Below are 18,245 nucleotides of genomic sequence, written 5' to 3'. Positions count from 1 at the left end.
AGCTAAAAACAATATTATTTCCTCAACAAAGCAGATAACAAGCTCCAGAGTTATAGCAGAGCATAACTTACCCCTTTTGTTTTTCCTGTTTGTTTTTCAAAGGTAGTAATAAGCACATATTTCACAACAAAAACGCAGCACGTTGCTCCCCAGCCAAAACATGTTGCTCCCTGACCACAGCGCGTTGCTCCCTGGCCAACAGCTCACTGAGCCTACTGGTTTAAGTAAACATGGTTGGTGACTTCCCATGATCTACTGAGCTCCTCTCTCCTCCTCCTCTCCATCTGTATGCATTCATGTAACATCAATGCATGTCACTAACTTGGCTTCTTCCCCGGAGTTTTTTGTGCTTCCTCATCTCGCAGGAAACCCTAGGTTGCAGGCCTAGCCTTCGTGGTCCTTCGAAGTCCTGTTGGCATCCTTCCCTGGCTATTGCTACTGCTATTGCTGCTGTTATTGTTATTGTTATGACTCTCTCTCAACCCAACCGGTCAAAGCAGATGGCCACCCACCAAGAGCCAGGTTCTGCTTGAGGTTTCTACCCGTTAAAGGGGAGTTTTTCCTTACCGCTGTCGCCAAGTGCTTGCTCATGGGGGAATTGTTGGGTCTCTGTAAATTATAGAGAACGGTCTTGACCTATGTGAAAAGTGCCCTGAGATGACTTTTGTTTGGCGCCACATAAATAAAAATTGATTGATTGATTGATTGAAAAAAAGTTGGTGGTTTGTGGGTCGGGTCAGGTTCAAATGGTATGATGATGATTTGTGCAAGTTGGGTGGTGCAGATTGGCTCTCACCAGCCAGCGGCCACGGTGCAGCAGGAGCATCTGTGTGTGTCTTTGTGTGTGAGCGAGTGCACGTACAGTGGGGGGTGGGGGAGTGGGGAACTGACTGACTGTGAGTAAGAGATGCTTTGCTGAAACATGCTGCAAAACACAACATTAGAGATCTTTTATGTTATTATGAGTAGTGTAAGAGAGGAAAAAGACATCACCTGCAGTAGTCACCAGAATGTTGACTGGACCTCACTTAATGGCCACAGATGTCACTAATGAGAAGAAAATTTCAGATTCCTACATATAGAACCTTTAAAGGATTTAAGAGCAATTTGTCCTCTGAAGAGCATTCTTTGTTTGATAAAAAAAATTCTGATAGATACTGCAAGTTAATCTGCCCAGCAGACTACATTTTTCTAGTTTCCCAGTAGCGGAGTGTTGCGCAAACCATCAGCTCCTGTGACATTGGAGAGTTTCAATTTTTAGGTGAGCTTGATCCCTCCCATTTTTTGAAAAACTGACTAAAAAGGGTTAGGGTTAGGGTTAGCTGCAGCAGCTGACTTACCAGGTCTGTGTGACTCGGAGTCCTCTGGGCTTCCTGTAACTTCTCTCAGACTTAAGAGCTGCTTTTAGCGCTAATACTTTTTGTGAATTACTCTTAGAACAAAAATGTACGAGTCCTACATTTAGGACCCCTTACCTTTAGGAGTTCCTCCTAACTTGCCCTTTTAGGAGCTTCTTTTAGCCTTGGGGTTTTTAGTAATTAGGGCCCCTGGAATATTCACAGCAGGTCTTATACAAGTCCTGGTGTTCATTTTGAAATATGTTTTCATGGACCACAGTGTGGGTCTTCTGGATAACTATCCAGAGGACCCACACTGTGGTCCATGAAAACATATTTCAAAACGAAAAAGCTGTTAATATACAGATGGGTGACAAATGAAAGGAAAACCTTTTCATTGCAGTGTGTTAGCAAGGTGTTGTTCTATCACGAGCCTCCAGCAGCTTCAGTTCTCCATGCCATAGATTGTTGCAGTGTGTGGAAGTCTACTGGAGGGATACACATGTTCCCAGAAGTTACTGCCTCATTTAGTGTTGATGATGGTGGTGGAGAGCATGTTTAACACATCACTCTAAAATCTCCCATAGGTGTTCAGCAGGGTAGAGATCTGAAGGCCATAGCATATGACTCAAATAATTTTCATACTCAAACTATTCAGTCAACTTTCATCTGTCACCCAGCTGGACTTTGCCCTGGACCAAGTTTTACACCTAGGCCACACAGCCTACCTCTGCTTGAGCAGCGCATGTGCGTCACTGACTTCTGTCTCGCAGGCCTGTGGTTTCCACACAGACAGCTGACTTTGATAATAGCCATCAATAGTAGAATGTTTCATATCATTTTATTATAAATTTCATTTATATTTAGTCAGAAAAAGAAGCGTGTGCTCAATTGTTAAAAATAAATAAATAATATATGAGGTGAAAGCGGCTTTCTTTCTGACGGGCATGGCTGGGGCTACTTCTGTGGCAGTCACACATACTCCTCACACAGAATGGGTTTTTTATCGATTATAATGATCATTATTATTATTATTATTATTATTATTATTATTGTTGTTGTTGTTGTTGTTATTGTTATTATTAATTATTATGATCAATTATTATTATTTTGATAAATGCCCACTGTAACTGCTCCAAGTGAAGAGAATCCCTCCAGAGGACACCAAGTTCCCCAAACAAGCCAAACACACTCCAAAAAACAAACCTCCAAACTAACTGTCAGGAGGGAAACTGACAACAAATAAGGAAAATAACAACACCAAATCTCTGCCTGGAAGCAGGTAAAACAAGAGGCAGGAGCCGCAGTTTGAACTAATATCACAGAAAGTGAGTAGGAGTAGAGGAAAGAAGCTCCACGTTTTACTGACTCTCCGTGCCTGAGCTCCCTGCCACAGAGGCTGCCTGCCTCGGGATGCACAGCGCAGGCTGACCCACAGTGGTGGCACTTAATGTCTGTGACATACTGTACAGATATAGACACTGAAACCATAGTGAAAGGTGTAATGTTGCTGGTATGATGTCAATATGACTGTCAGCTGATCATTTTCCCTGTCTATTTTTGCTGAGAACTGCATGCGTCACGCGGAAAAATTAGGCAAGACCCCGAATCTCTAGGTGATGCGCCACAGTAACCGCTCAAGATGCATGGCTCACGCTGGCTGTGTGGCTGCTCTAAACTTTTAACATGGGTGCCGAAATGAAAAGAGGTTCCGCGATGCACACCCTCTTCTCACACAGGCTGTGTCCCAGGCATTAGACAAGTAGTAGTTCTGAAATCTTATCAGGGACACCTTAACCAACCTCCAGTTGCATTTGTGTGTGCTTGGTACTCACATCATAGTGACCCATTTACTTGGTCCTGGGCTCTCCCTAATGCCCTCCACTACGAAGCCCTGCAACACATCATCGAGTGTTGAATGGGCTCTGAAAAAGGAGAACACAATCGTTAAATTACCGTAATAATAATAATCATCCTGGAATTATTAATTTAAAGTCAAAACCAAGCAGATAGAGGTCACTGAAGCATGAGCAGGAAGGGAGGGGGCCCATCTTCCCAGGTCACTGAATAATATAATCAGTAATATAGCTTATAAGCACAGTCATGTGCATTGCCGAAAGTATGTCTTCTATAATTAATAGTTTGGGCCCTATTTTATTTGTACAAGTGCAACAACCAGTTCAAAGTGGTAGGTCTTAGGTACATGGACTATGTGGGCTTCTACAAGTGTAACTGCTATTTTGGTGTATATAGTGCTGCTTGAAAGTTCTGGAACCCTTTAGAATTGTCTCTATTTCTGCATAGATATGACCTAAAACATGATCAGATTTTTACACAAGTCCTAAAACTAGATAAAGGTGAGGAAAATTGTTGAGGAAAATTATCCAATCTTACATATTTGTATGAAGCAAAAGTATGTGAACCCTTGCTTTCAGTAACTGGTGTGACCCCCTTTTGCAGCAATTATGTCAACCAAACGTCTCTGGTAACTGTTTATCAACTCTGCATATTGGCTTACAAAACAGTCTCAACTTGGGGATGTTCTTGGTCTTCTTTGCATGAACTGCCTGCTTCAGGTCCTTCCACAGCATTTCTATAGGATTGAGGTCAGGACTTTGACTCGGCCACTCGAAAACATTCACTTTCTTCTGCTCTAGCCATTCTTTGGCAGAGCAACTTGTATGTTTAGGGTCATTGTCTTACCGCATGACCCACTTTCTGTTGAACTTCAGTTCATGTCCAGATTCCAGATAACAGAGAAGAGATTTGTCTGCCAGTCACAGGTGCTACTGCAGTCGCCAACTTAATGGCTCACCAAAACACACTTGTAGGGTTTTTTAATTAGCCCAGGTCAGTTCACTTTAGCTGTGCTTTACCAAGCCAACCCACAATGAAATGTGTTTGTGCCAGTATACCATTTTTACCATAAACCACGGTGAACATTGTGACTTTCTAACTACTTATAGTTTTAAAGGTTTATTTCACCCTAATAGTACTTTCAGCCTAATGATATAGTTTTAAAGGTTTATTCCACCCAAGTACTACTTTTTGTCTAACTTCTTATAGTTTTAAAGGAAACACACACACACACACACACACACAAACACTTACCCACACAATATTTCAAAATAAAAGCCCAATAGGGTAACTCTATTTTAACTGGAAGCTCAGAATGACGCTTGTTTTTCAAAATAAAAGTTCCCAACGGTCACTGTATGTTAACAGGAAACTAGGGATGGACCTAGTCTTTCAACATAAAAGTCACTAACAGTAACTGTATATTAACAGGAAGCTCAGGATGAAACTTGTTTTTCAAGCTAAAAGCCTCCAGATGATGAAAGGAGCTTACCAGGTAGCCACGGACAAGGCTGGATTTTAAAAATAAGTAATTAATTTCAGATTTTTGCATTTTCAGCAGTGCTTTACAATTTATTGTTCTTCTGTGTGTTTTTTGGCCAACTACTACTTCTGTGTACTTTAAGCTACAGAAACCATTCAAATGTTAAACTTTAAGCCTGCAACTTTTTTTCTACCTTTTCTACTTTTTAAAATAAGTTTTTTTCAACTTATCACAAGTGAACAACTTTGACAATAATACAGTTTAGCTTTCAGCTTTTTTAGCAATGCATTTCAGCTCATAGCTCCTTAGATATTCATTTCAATTCATTTTACATGTCTACATTTTCTCAGCTCTCTCAGCTCTTTTTCTAGTTCCTATTGTACAATATTTCTACTCGCTACTTCTTCCTTAACAAATAAGCAAGAATCAAGTCTGTTAAATGTTTTTTTAAATTCCACAGTCTGATACTAGCAGTATATCCATAATCAATCAGCAGTACCGTCAGCAGTTGACTTCACTGCTAATGCTTCCGCTACTCCCCGTGTCTGGCCGTTCATATTTGGGCTGGAGGGTCATGAGTTGATAGGGGTTCTGGCACACATGTAACAAACACTGTAGCTGCTGTCACCCACCTGTTGGTGTCCTCCAATAAATGGGGACTGAGCTCTATATTGTTCTCTGGATCTGCAGCCACTGTGTCTGCACCAAGGTCACCTGCATGGACATATCAATCCAAGACTTAGACACTTACAACCCAATAATGCACACATTGCACTATTCCCAATGAAACTGAAGGTCACACAGTTCAAGATTTGTTACACCGTCATGTCTTTTTGCTTACTGATGTTAACAAAGGTGTTGTCTCCTACTTCTTCACAATTGCCAGATAATCCTATTAATTTCTTCCTTCTGTCCTCAATATCATCTCCATCCTCCTCTTTCCCCACTTCTGATCCCACATCTGTAAAGCAAAGTCAAATGCATAATGCTCCATAAACCACAATGGAAACGCTCTTCCACTGAATTCAAAAAATATTTATCTGTTAGATTTAAGTTTTTATTATTGTTATTTTTATGTAAAGTGCCCCTGAGCTATAAGTACATTAGCATGTTCTTTCAGTATGGCTTCAGAGAATATTTTCCCTTGAGAGCCAAATCAGTCTGGAAGACTAAATGATCACAACCATCCAAGGCTGGTCAGTTCTGTTTATCATCTTTCTAAAGAACTATGGGGATAAATGAATAAAGTAGCATTGCACAAGGAATAGTTGACGGTTGCCAGACTTGATGGCAAGCTTTCAAACTAAAATCTGTAGTTTTAACATGTTTCCAGTAGTGAGAGGGACTGTGATTGAAATTATACTACAGATATTGCATTTTTTTAAATAGATGTCAATATTTGAGAGTTAAGTCAAGTTCCTTTTTTGTAGTTAAATGTGTTTATTTTATATAGTAGTGTTCATTATTAGTTTATCATTTTTATAATTGTTTTTAATTTCATTTAATTGACATCAACCTTGCAGTTTGCTGTTCACTCTCCTACGGCTGTTTAAGAGCTGGATTAAGTTACTTCTAATGCTAACCTAACATTTCCTACTGCTGCTGCTTCACATTAAAAGCATTCACCTGATGAATCGCATTTATTGTGAAACAGCTACTGTACAGGATACGTAATGTATTTGTCACTGACCAAGGTTAGTGCTCACAGTTATCATTCATCAAAATGCATCTTCAAAATGAGACATGGCCGAGAATGGACTAAGCAGAAACAGGAGAGTCTCTTACTGCAGTTTGTAGGAACCAGCACACCTTCAATACCTCATCAATAAATAAAGCCTTTTACTGTGCCCTGCCACTGTGTGAAAAACTATTCATGCTGTGTGTGCAGCATGAGATCAGATTTCGGTTGCCCCTCTGATCATCATTGCTCATGTTTCTTGACCCATCAGACTTATTTTTAGTTGTCACCATGTTCCAACATATGAGCTATTAACTTGGTGAGTACAGTTTTATTATTAAAGGAGGTTTAGCGGGTCGTCCACTAATCGGAAGATCAGTGGTTCGATTCCCGGCTCCTCCAGTCCACATGTCGATGTGTCCTTGGGCAAGATACTTAAGCCCAAATTGCTCCTGATGGCTGTACCATCAGTGTGTGAATGATTAGATTTCCTCTGATGGGCAGGTTGGGACCTTGCATGGTAGCCCATGTACCCATTCAGTGTATGAATGTGTGTGAATGGGTGAATGTGATTCGTAGTGTAAAAGCGCTTGAGTGGTCGGAAGACTAGATAGGCGCTATACAAGTACAGTCCATTTACCATTTACCATTTAAATGCAGAACATTAATCTCTAATGATACACTGTACTGCAGGAGTCCTGCACACAGCACTTCATCAATCATGTTGGTGCTGTTTGTACAGCCTGTTGGTACTCACCTCTCTGTGGGTTACACCAGCTATGCTCCTCTTCCTCACTGCCCTCTACAACATGCTTTCCTCCCTCACCCTCCTCCTCTCTATTTTCTTTTCCTTTGCACTCTTTGACCCTCTGTAATCCTTGCTCCATTTCCTCAAGTCCCTCGTCAGCCCTGTCCCTCTCTTCATCCTCCACATATACCCCTAGTTGACGTTGACTAGTTCCATCCATTTCCTCCTGTCTCTCTTCACTCTGCTCCTTCTCAGATTCTCCTGCTCCTTCCTCTTCCTGTTCTTGTTTCTGCTCTCCTTCCATAGTGCTGCAGCATCTGTGGACGCTGGGGCTGGGAGATTCAGTATCTGTGAACAGCCCCTCTACCTGGCTGGCTGTGATGAAGCCCTGGGGACTGCTGGAAGAGTCTACCTTGAAAGGTGGAGGCTGAAAAGTGTCACAGCACATATGTGTAAGCTTTAAGAACTCATTATTGTCTTACAGGACAATATTCTCAAATATTCTTGGACCAACACAGAACATACAGTGTATCCAAATGTGAAGGGCATTAAGTATTTGGACAGTTACACAGTTTTTTGTTCTTCGGTCTCTGTGCATATTCAATTTGAAATAAAATAATGGATAGTACATAAAATGCCAAGTCTCACCTTTAATGTGAGTAGGTTAACATCAATATAGAAAGAACTGTGTGAGAGATATAGGACTTTTAACACAGTGTAAAAATTGCAAGGGTTCAAAAATTGGACATGTGGCTACTAAATTTTTTTGGGCTGCTGTGCGTCATTTTAATGTTAGTTCAGCACAAAAGAGCTTACACACGGCTCAGATTTGATTTAGAGTTGCTATTTAGGTTAAGGTGGAATTGTCTGTCAATATGAGGAGTAAAGAGGTGACCATGCAAGTGAAGAAGATAATAATGATCCTGAAAAAAAGTAAAAATCTAGTTGGTTTGCTAAAATCAATGGTTGGGTACATTCTAAAGAAGCAGATGAACACAGGAAAACTAGAAAGTGTCAAACAATTGGGTAGACTAAAGAGCACTAGTCTTGTGGATGAGCAGTAAATTATTTGTATGGTGAATAAAAAGCCTTTTATGAATAGACAGCAAATCAGGAATGCTCTCCATGGTGTAGGCAGACATGTTTTCTTGTCAACTATCAAGACAAGACTTGAAGAACAGAACCTCAGAGGATTCACTACAAGATGCAAACCCCTAGTAATCCTCAAAAACAGAAAGGAAGGCTGCAGTTCACAACAACATTCAAAAAGAAAGCAGAAGAGTTCTGGAACAAAGTCCTAAGGACTGATGAAACAAAACTTAGGACAACAATCCTAAATATACCCGCAAAGCAACCAAAGAGCTTTTCAGGGTGAAGAGGTGGAGTATCCTTGACTGGCCGAGTCAATCACCAGAGGCCTGTACTACAAAGCAGGTTTTGGGGTTAGTGATGTAACTTCAGGTTTAAGTCTGGGTTTCTAGTCCTATGATGCTGGTTCACTTCTTACCGGGGTACATCACCATGGTAACTTATGTTGAACAGCTAACCTGCTCCAGTGCAGGTTAACTTCAGAGGACTGGATCACAACCTGTCAACACTCCAACCACTGACCAATCAGATCACTGGGAAAAAAAGTAATTCCAAGATCCTGACATTGACAAAAGTCCTGAGTTTACAGTTAAGTGACAAGTAAAAAAAGCAATATATATTTTAATAGGTCAGTGGAAACATTTTATTGTTCCAGACTCTCTATTTCCACTCTGGTTTTAAAACAGAGCTTCTAACAAATGGAGAGATCGTTTACGACACTAATCACATAATGATGATTTTAGCTGCATTTCAATAGTATAAAGTTTATTTATCCCCAGTGTGACAGCTGACAGTGTGGATGATTTTACACTCTGATTCCATCACTGCAGCTCAGAATAACAAGAGACAACTGTGTGATGATAACTAGAAATAAAAACGAAATATTGTCTTTTATCAGAAAAATAATCCATGCACTGTTAATTGGCTCCCATGATTATAAATGCAACATTTGGGTCAGATAGACCTCATCATCAACTACTTTTCCACTCTTTGCTTCGGTAGTAGAGACAGTCTGGCACTACTTTTAAGTTTGTTTTTTTCTGGGACATATTCAGAATGGTTTCCTCATCATCTAACTAAATAGCAAAAAATACTCTATCTGTACTTAAGTCATATATAATAATTCCTACATGTATTTTAAGCCGTAGCCTACTTTTAATATGTGGAAATTATTGCTAGTGTTTCTACATCTTCTTATTCTGTTGTATGATTACAGGCTGTCATTTTCATTTCACTTCTTTGAATATGACTTTTTGCTGTCTCTTAAATATACGTTTTCTGCAGGTACTTCGTATCACTGTTTCATCTCATATCATGAAGTACTTCATTCATGGTTCTGATGATGTCGCTCATAATTAACAACCCCACCTCTTTCACATGAACATGCTCGTAGCTGGATAGGAAAACCCTGGGCTGACTGAGCTAGCTGATAACCAGCTTCGTAGTACTAGTTATCTGGACGGCCAATGTTAGGTTCAGTGAAGCCAGATAACGAAAAGATATCCCGGGTATGTTGAACTTGCTTCGTAATACAGGCCTCTGATCTCAATCCCATAGAGCTGCATTCCACCTGCTGAAAACCAGACTAAAGGCAGAGAGTCCACAACAAGCAAGAATTGAAGGTGTCTGCAGTGAAGGCCTGGCAGAGCATTACCAGGAAAGATACAAAGCGTCTGCTTATGTCTGAGGGTCCAAGACTTCAGCCAGTCATTGACTGCAGAAGATTTTCCACAAAATATTAAATATGATCATTTTGTTGTATCTGTCCAATTGCTTTTGAACCTCTACACTTTGGGCACTATGTGTTAACAGGACTTAAGTGTATCTCCCACACAGTTCTTTCCATATTGATGTAAACCTACTCAACATTACTATATTATTATACTATATTTCGTATTGAATGAAAGAGTCTTAAGAACAAAAAATGTGTAACTGTCTAAATATTTACTGTCTGGACTGTATATTATGGAATATGGTAGCTGGAGTGAAAGATGCATGTAAAAACTCAGAATTAGATTTCCCCAAATTCCCTTACTTCAGGAGACGCAGGCTACAAAGCACCAGCCACACCTAAAGCCCCTAGAACAAAGAAATTGAATATTCATCAATAATTCAGCGCGAAACCCTTTAGAACCAGCACTCCTCCCGTTTTATTCCAACTTATAAAAACAGCCTCAAAGAGATTCCTCTTTGAGCTGGCCTCCAAGAACTCAAGAAAACTCCTTAGACATCTCTTGTATTTGTTTTTCAACCAAATATATCCATATTTAATCTTTTATTGCAACAAGTAGGGCTGCAGTCTGCTGGTCGACTGGTCGATTAGTTGGTCGATATGCTCTCGTCTGACTAAATTCTCATTGGTCGAATAATCTCTGTGTTATTTTCATAAGGAGAAAAGTGCTACATCAATAGCTTTCCAGGAGTAATCCATTATTTCCTGCGGCGGGAGGGACAGACTAACAAATTACCAGTGAAAACTGGGGTGTATTCAAAAAACCCCCATTGTTTTCACAACTTTAAACTCGCCCAACCAAATGGAGACTGCTTGGTCTAACTGTACTCAATGTTTACTGAACATACTGAACATTTACTGAATCTGTGTTTCTCCATAATGACACAACGAGGACCCCCGCCAGGCCCAAAAAATTTTTTTTTAATATTTGATCGATAGTGTTTGGGAGTCTCTGTGCAGCGCTGTTCCAGTACGTGAGTCAACCTTTGTCGTTGCCTGGGAAACTATTGGTAGCGTGGCTCCCTTAAGGAGTATGTTTGCGTAGCAAGTGGGAAAGAGCGAGGGGCAGAGAAGTGACAGTGGATGCGAGCGGGGCAGAGGAAAAGGTCAGTAGTTGTCAGTCTGGCAGTAAATGTACAGTACAGACTACAGTGTGTCAGTTAATAAATGCTAAAAAGTCACATCTGTTGTTTCCCCAAATGCTGGAAAATTACCTCAAAACCTCCAAAGTTAGCAACAATGGGCTAGCACAACCTGAAGACACAAAACAGAGAAATACAGAACAGAGAAATGTGTGGCTGCAGAGTTTACTGTGCACTCTGTCCCGTTACAAGGGTTAGTGCTCCCTCCTGGCACTAACAAATCCTAACCAAAAAGGAGGTGGTGCCCTAACAACAAGGTAATTCATTATTAAAGTATTAATACTCCTACAGAATGATTTGGGTCAGTCCAGAGTCATCTAATGAAATACCCACTTGTGAATTGAATGAGTGCATGAGGGGAACCTTTACTGTGTTTTCTATTGGCATGATGAAACTCACAGTCCTGAGATGAACTGAACATAGGTAGCTGCAGGCAAGGGAGTCTGGGAGTTTGGCCTCAATAAAACCTGTCATCAGGGGCTGGTGTACATCTGTAAGTCAAAACACAACATGAGTGACAGGGAAAGTTTCATTGTTGTCCATCTGTTAAGTATTTTTCATGATACTAGCATCAATTTGGCATAGCCTTGCATTCCTTATGTTGATTTAAATTTTATAGAGATTTGATTGATATACAGTATCCACCTATTATTATCAGCAGGTCAAAAAATATTAGCAGTCAAACCATAGCCCTAATTATTTTTCATGAAAGCTTTAAGTGCATGTTTCCAGTGTGTTCAGTGTGTGGTTTTACCTGTGCTATGTGGGGTACTGTTACAGGGTAGGGCCAGTCCACTGATACTGTGGGGTTTCTCTGGAGGCTGAGCTGGAGAGCATGTGATGCTGGAGAGTTCAGACAGCAGAGCCATGTCTGACTGAGTCCTGCACAAACACAAAGATTGTGAGTAAAATATTACTCTGAATTGGACCACATAAAAAATACAGTAGTCACAACATGTAAATACATTGACTGGAAAATCTGATCTTATCCAAAAGACTCAGTCAATCATATTTTGTCTAATATGTTCCACTCTACTCTTCCCTCATTGAGAGTTGCAGAATCTATGAATATCCAGTGAAGATGCCTCAAGCCTCACACTCCATCCATCAACCCTGCTTGTTCTCCAGTTACTCTGTTGAGAACACCACAACATGCTTTCACAGCCACACTAACTCAACATATAAAAGAAAAAGTCTAAAAGTTTATCCAAAATCTGTGCACATACTGCAGTTGCAGTATTTCCTCTTTCTGCTCCTCACATAGCAGAAAGGGGAAAAAGTGAAGAATAGCCCTTTGAAACCTTGAAAGGAGAGGAGGATGGGACTGAGGCATTGTGGGATGTACAAATATTAGCAGTTTATAGAAAAACATTGAACTGTTTTTCTGTGAGTGTGGTAGTCCTGTTACAGTTCAACATGTTTTTCTATACTGTACAAAATCTGGCGACTTGCTTTACCTCCTGAGCCACAGCCGCCCCTACGGAGTGGGTTGTTTGCAATCTTGTTAGCCAAACAAAGTTTAGATTGAAAAAAGGCAGGTATCTCCTTGTAATCTACAGTCCTATATCAGAGTATGAATGGTTACTAAAATAATTGGAGGGCAATAAGATGCAAAGAAGCATCTAGACTAAGAAATAAATGAGGCATTGACAGTGAGACACACCTGTGAGCCAGGTGTAAGAGAAAACTAACTAAAGCAAAATGGAGGATTGCCTCTTTACATACATACATACTTACATACATATACAGTATTTAAAAGTGGCAAGATTATGATCATCCTCCTCTCTGATGCCTGTGTATTTTGAATATTTGGATAGGCCAAAAGACAAAGTAAGCTAAACTCATGCTAAAAGTATGTACTCAGTGCCTGCCTGACCCCAAATGACAGAGTTACAGTATTAGACTGACAAATTCAGTGGGGAGAAGAAACAATAGTACTGATTTCCTTCAGCAGAGGGAAGGGATAACAGAGACTTACTTCCAGAGACAAACCCTGCACACACCTATATTATATTATATTATATTATATTATATTATATTATATTATATTATATTATATTATATTATATTATATTATATTATATTATATTATATATACTGTAAGCCTACATAACCAGCACATATGTATATCAAGTAATGTCACTTTTTTATCATATAATATTTATCTCAGCACTTCTTTGCACTATTTACAGTTCACAGAAGCAGTTTCACACATATATAGACATTCCTTATATATCTCTATATCCTTATCTTTATGAAGATTGTAAGCCAGAGTCAAATTCCTTACATGCATAAACATGCTTGGCCAATAAAGATAATTCTGATTAGTCAAAGTCTAATGCCCATGGAAAGTAACTGAAAAAACATTTTCGACCACAAAGAGTCTTAAAGTCCAAAGTCACAGGTGTTTCAATACACTTAACAATATGAAGCACATACAGCAGGTCCATGTCTGTCTCCTTACATGATAGTGTTGGGTGTATACTGTGCCTGTCCTCCACTTACACCAGGATCAGTGTCCGTTCCCTCACAGTTGTTTGAAGAGCTTTCATACTCTGGAGAGAAAAACAAACAGAGGAACTGACTTCAGTTAAGCATTGAGACCAGTTAGCAAACATTTTCCTCATAATTCCACCCTTGAATGGTGACAGGAAATATCAATGTCTTACTGGTGTTGTGAGTATCCAACAGTGGACCTCCACTGGCTACTGGCCTGCACACCTCCACTGTGACATCTTGTGAACTGGATGTCTGGAGGAGACATATCACATCTTTACTCTGCGATCATTGGACCTTTTTGTATTGACCCTTTAATTTCACAATACGTAGCTTTAAAGGTCCAGTGTGTAGAATTTTGTGCAGTGTTTACCCTATATTCAATCTGTAGTGGTGCACTGCCACTGCAAAATTATGAACACCGCTGCACGATCATTAGTATCAATGGGCTACCAATGATTTTCACTCACACATATAATCCACCTGTTTAAATTTTATTACGTTATGCTAAAGTTAAGTTATATAAAGTTATGCATAATTAAGGATGTGGGTGCTGTCACAGGCATGTTGCTACCACAACAACAACATTGGTTAGGTAACGTAACCATGGCATAACCCCAGATTCACAGAGTATAGGCGTAGCCATAGCCATCACTATTTCAGTGTGTTTTCAGTTCATGAAAGTTAATTGTAACATTTTGGTCACCTAAAAAAGTTTGTTCAGCATTTGGTTATACTAAAAGACCCTCTCAGGAGTCAGATGTTCAGTTCTGGTAAATACATTTTGTTTTAATGGTTTAAAACAAAATGTTGTTTTTCTCTAGCAAAAATTAGCAATTAGCAAAAATTACCATTATTTACAGACTGTAAATTCACTGTGCTAACAAAGCTAGAAGCTAGCGTTTCAGTCACCTCCACCCTCTCATCCAAATATGTTCACTTCTGGCTCTAAAAATCCAAGATAGCGATGGTCAAAATACAAACCTGAGGCTTCAAAACGGGAGTCCACAAACCAATGGGTGATGTCTATGGTTCTTGGAAGGGGAGGGGGAGGGGGAAGGGTATTCAGTTGGTTGCAATTTGCAACCTCACTGCTAGATGCCACTAAATCCTACACACTGGTCCTTTAAGATCTCGTCCAAATGCACTTACCATGTGATGAGGGACAAAATCTACAGTCCTCATTTTGAGCAAAAATGTATGTAAAAGTAGATGTAGATGTAGCATACTGTAGCAAATAGCTGTGTCATTTAATTTTGTGTCATGTTGCTTCAATTTGAACAGTTTTGAAAAGAGTATGTGAAGTATAGCATGCAAAATGGGCTATAAATCCACAGAGGTTTGCCAGTGTTTGAGTTTGAGTGCCAAAACAAAACAAAACAGTATTTTGTGTCAAAGCAACAAAAATTCTCCACAGTTTGATCCTCACAGACTGCTGTTGTGGTGTGTGAAGAGTTACAAAAACTGAACTCAGTATCAAGAAACATTTGTAACAGTCTTATTGAGTAAACCCATCACAGCTCCCATATACCTGCAGCTTCTCCTCAGAGAGGATGTTGAAAAGGCTGTAGTCCAGAGCTGATCTGTACTGGCTCAGCTCCTCTATGCTGTGGATAGCTTCCTCTGAATGGCTGTCTGTCATGTAGCAAGCTGAAGAAAGTTCCAGCAACCGGTCCTGCTTATATCGCAGTTCAGCTGGGTAGTGACTCAGCCACAAAGCCACTTCTTCCTGGCTCAAGAGTTCACAATCTCTGCTCAAAAGCTGGGCCTCCAGGTTCTTTGTCCAATGATGTCCCCTGTGCAGTAAGCGACTGTATTGCTTTGAAGGAGGTCCAATAGCAGTACTAAATCCAGAAAGATTTGTGGAGGACATGGAGAGAGAGAAGGCACGAGAGGAGGAGGCATGGATACAGGGAGGAGCGTCTCTAAGCCCTGTAACTGAGTTCAGTTGATCCTCCCCTCTGTGGTCCAGCTGGAGGTGTCTTTCCAGTGTGTCTAGGCTCCTATTCGCCTGCTGCAGCAGCTCCTGGGACACTTTGAGGTTAACCTCAATGGTGCTGATCTGCTGCTCCATTGTGATTTTGGACAGGTCATCCAGCTCCTCCAATATCTCACTGTCCTGCTCCGGTTCCTCGTCAACACCACCTGAGTCAAACCCACCAAGCATGTGTATGTAAGGGTACACTTGGTGGAGCAAACATTCTCCCTCCGCACATTCACTTCTTTCTCTCCCCAGCCCTGGCTTTGCTCCTATGTGCAGCAGTTTGTCCAGGTGGACTTGTTTGTCCACTACTATATCTGCTCCTGTATATGATGGAGCTACCTTGACTACGACTGCCCTGACATTTTCCAAAAGTAAATTAAGAAGACTGTCTCCTTCATTTATTCATAGAGGATGTCAGGTGATAAATGATGTTCCTGAAGCACATGCAATATATCCAAAACATTTGTTGTGTAATTACACAGTTCTTTAATCTTTAGCTCTCTCAGTATACATAGGAATCCTTTATGTTTGTGTGTTGTACTCATTACCACTATGCACTGGTTCATCCCCATCGGCATGCTGTGTTATAGTCTGGAACCAAGGCCCCAGTTCTGGGTAAGCACACATCCCACGACACAGCTGTCCATCCAGGGAGAAGCTCTGCTGCACACACGTACAAATAAGTGTATGATGTAAAGGTTAATTCCCAGGCATTTCTCTGGATCATAGTGCAGGACGGAAAATGTACTGTGTCCTGCAAAATTCAAGGAAAACTCATCTTGTGACTGTGTTAAGATATATGTTTGCACACTACACAGTGTACAAAAACTGTGCAGGCTCTTTTAGCTTTAAAGGATAAGGCTGGCGATTTTCTATATTTTTCAATCTCATGTGCAGAGCCAAACCAACAATGAACTGATCCTTCATACAATTATATCCAAAGCCTGATATATCATTCCTTTACATTATGGGATACATCTCTGTTGTTGTCCAAAAACAACAATTAAAAACACATCAATGAGCATGTCAAGACTAATAACAGCAAGTATATTGCCCCAACAATGTAACAAAGTAATGTTTACTCGTTTAATAACTAATCTTAACCAAGCTTAAGCTTAACCAAAGTCTTCACTCTAAAATTTTATGATTTACATGATGGGGACTTGCTTTTTGTCCACAAAAGGGAGGCAAGTCTCCACAATGTGAGTGTGTATACTGTCCAGGTATCATCGAATAATCCATAATTCATTTGTAATTCAAAAACAAAAAAACAGTAAATCTGTTATTTGTTTCAAAAAAACAGACCAAAAAACAGTTTTCCGTTTTTGGTGTCAGAATCCAATCGCAAAAAAACAATCAAAAATTCCTTTTATCTTTCTTTCTTTTTGGATTGAAGAATGAACAGGTCTGCGTACAGTCAGCCAATATGTTTTTGTGTTTGAAACCAAAAATGGAAGTCATGTGTTTTTTCTAAACTGTTACAGCTGTTCTTTAGTCACAGCACTATTATATTTTCTGCCAGGCCTCTACAGCATACTAACACGTTACACAGTCTTAGTTTCATAAAGGACATTTGTGTCATGACATTTAAACCAACCATCCATCAACACAGTTTAGACCTCCATATATGAAACATGGAAATTTGTCCACCCCAATATTTTTAATTGACTGGACATCAGATTCCCCCAGAAGCTGCAAGAAAGCTGATTTGTTCTCCTTAATATTAAGAGTTAAACTGACTCCAAAACTCCCTGGTGGTACAGAGCTTTCTCCTAGTCAGCCTGATGCGGGAGCTGCGGAAAGTAGGGGTGCTGGGGGAGCTGCAGCCTCCAGGTGGCTGGAAAAGAGGCCCAGTTGACACATGCCGGTTAGAATTGTCCCCGAAAGCCCAACTACTGAAAACTGTAGTTATCAACTTGACAGGACAGAGGAAACAGAATTAAACTTTTAGCTTCTGAACAGCTCTGATGGAGCTCAGGATTTATCAGCAGGACGGCTGTATGAACCTGGACCCAGTGTGTGATCTTTTGGATGTGTAGAAGAACACAAAACATTAATTAACGCTAGATCCAGATAATTATCCAGTGAAGTTAAGCTGCTGTGTCTCGTGTGTAAATGTGCACAGTTTCTCTCTCAATGTGACGTTTCTGCTGCAGGCGGACCTCTGCTGGTATTTAATAAAGTCAAACATTTCTGGGGGAGGGGTGTTTAATAGTCATAATGAAATAAATTAGTATTAAAATTAAATTGAAATTTTAAAATCTATTTACAGAATGGAATAGTAGTTTTGAAATCAGATATAAAAGTTGAAATGAAATATTGACTGTACAAAGGAAATATGGACTGCACTATGGACAAAGAAACATAGTGTATGAAATATATGAAGGTGATAAGAACAACAATTAAACATAAATAATTAATAAATAATTAAATTAACAGTACAGGTTGAGTGCAATTATCAATCTAATGTCCAGTTTGATGAAATATATTAAAGTGAGAAGTGCAGGGACTAAATGAGGGATGTGAAATGTAAAGTCCAGATTTATAACCCCGTCTTCCTCCCATTTACACACACACATACACACACACACACACACACACACAACATTGGAGCGCTTTACTGGATGCCATGGCTCAATATTAATTGAGGAAGGCTATTTTTTTTTAAGAAAGATGCTCAGGCACATATTCTTGGAAAT

General features: G+C 40.0%; 1 protein-coding gene across 8 annotated transcripts in view; it reads right to left on the bottom strand.

Annotated features, from left to right (window-relative positions):
* The window catches only part of LOC121909836, a 57,754-nt gene that overhangs the window by 2,352 nt on the left and 37,157 nt on the right, over positions 1-18,245 (bottom strand). For 6 of the 8 annotated variants that reach the window (XM_042430591.1, XM_042430588.1, XM_042430589.1 and 3 more), the window contains 10 exons: positions 16,095-16,209; positions 15,094-15,707; positions 13,736-13,817; positions 13,531-13,621; positions 11,821-11,948; positions 11,466-11,557; positions 7,113-7,530; positions 5,519-5,638; positions 5,310-5,391; positions 3,173-3,262 (listed from right to left, as the gene is read on the bottom strand). In XM_042430591.1, the coding sequence (XP_042286525.1) occupies positions 3,173-3,262; positions 5,310-5,391; positions 5,519-5,638; positions 7,113-7,530; positions 11,466-11,557; positions 11,821-11,948; positions 13,531-13,621; positions 13,736-13,817; positions 15,094-15,707; positions 16,095-16,209 (1,832 nt within the window). The remainder of the gene's footprint in view (positions 1-3,172; positions 3,263-5,309; positions 5,392-5,518; positions 5,639-7,112; positions 7,531-11,465; positions 11,558-11,820; positions 11,949-13,530; positions 13,622-13,735; positions 13,818-15,093; positions 15,708-16,094; positions 16,210-18,245) is intronic. The other 2 variants (XM_042430590.1, XM_042430594.1) reach the window with 2 other exon arrangements.

Source organism: Thunnus maccoyii, chromosome 13 (assembly GCF_910596095.1).
Source record: "Thunnus maccoyii chromosome 13, fThuMac1.1, whole genome shotgun sequence".
Classification (NCBI taxonomy): Eukaryota; Metazoa; Chordata; class Actinopteri; order Scombriformes; family Scombridae; genus Thunnus; species Thunnus maccoyii.
The sequence above is the reverse complement of the archived record's forward strand: the minus strand, read 5'-3'. Positions and strand labels throughout refer to the sequence as shown.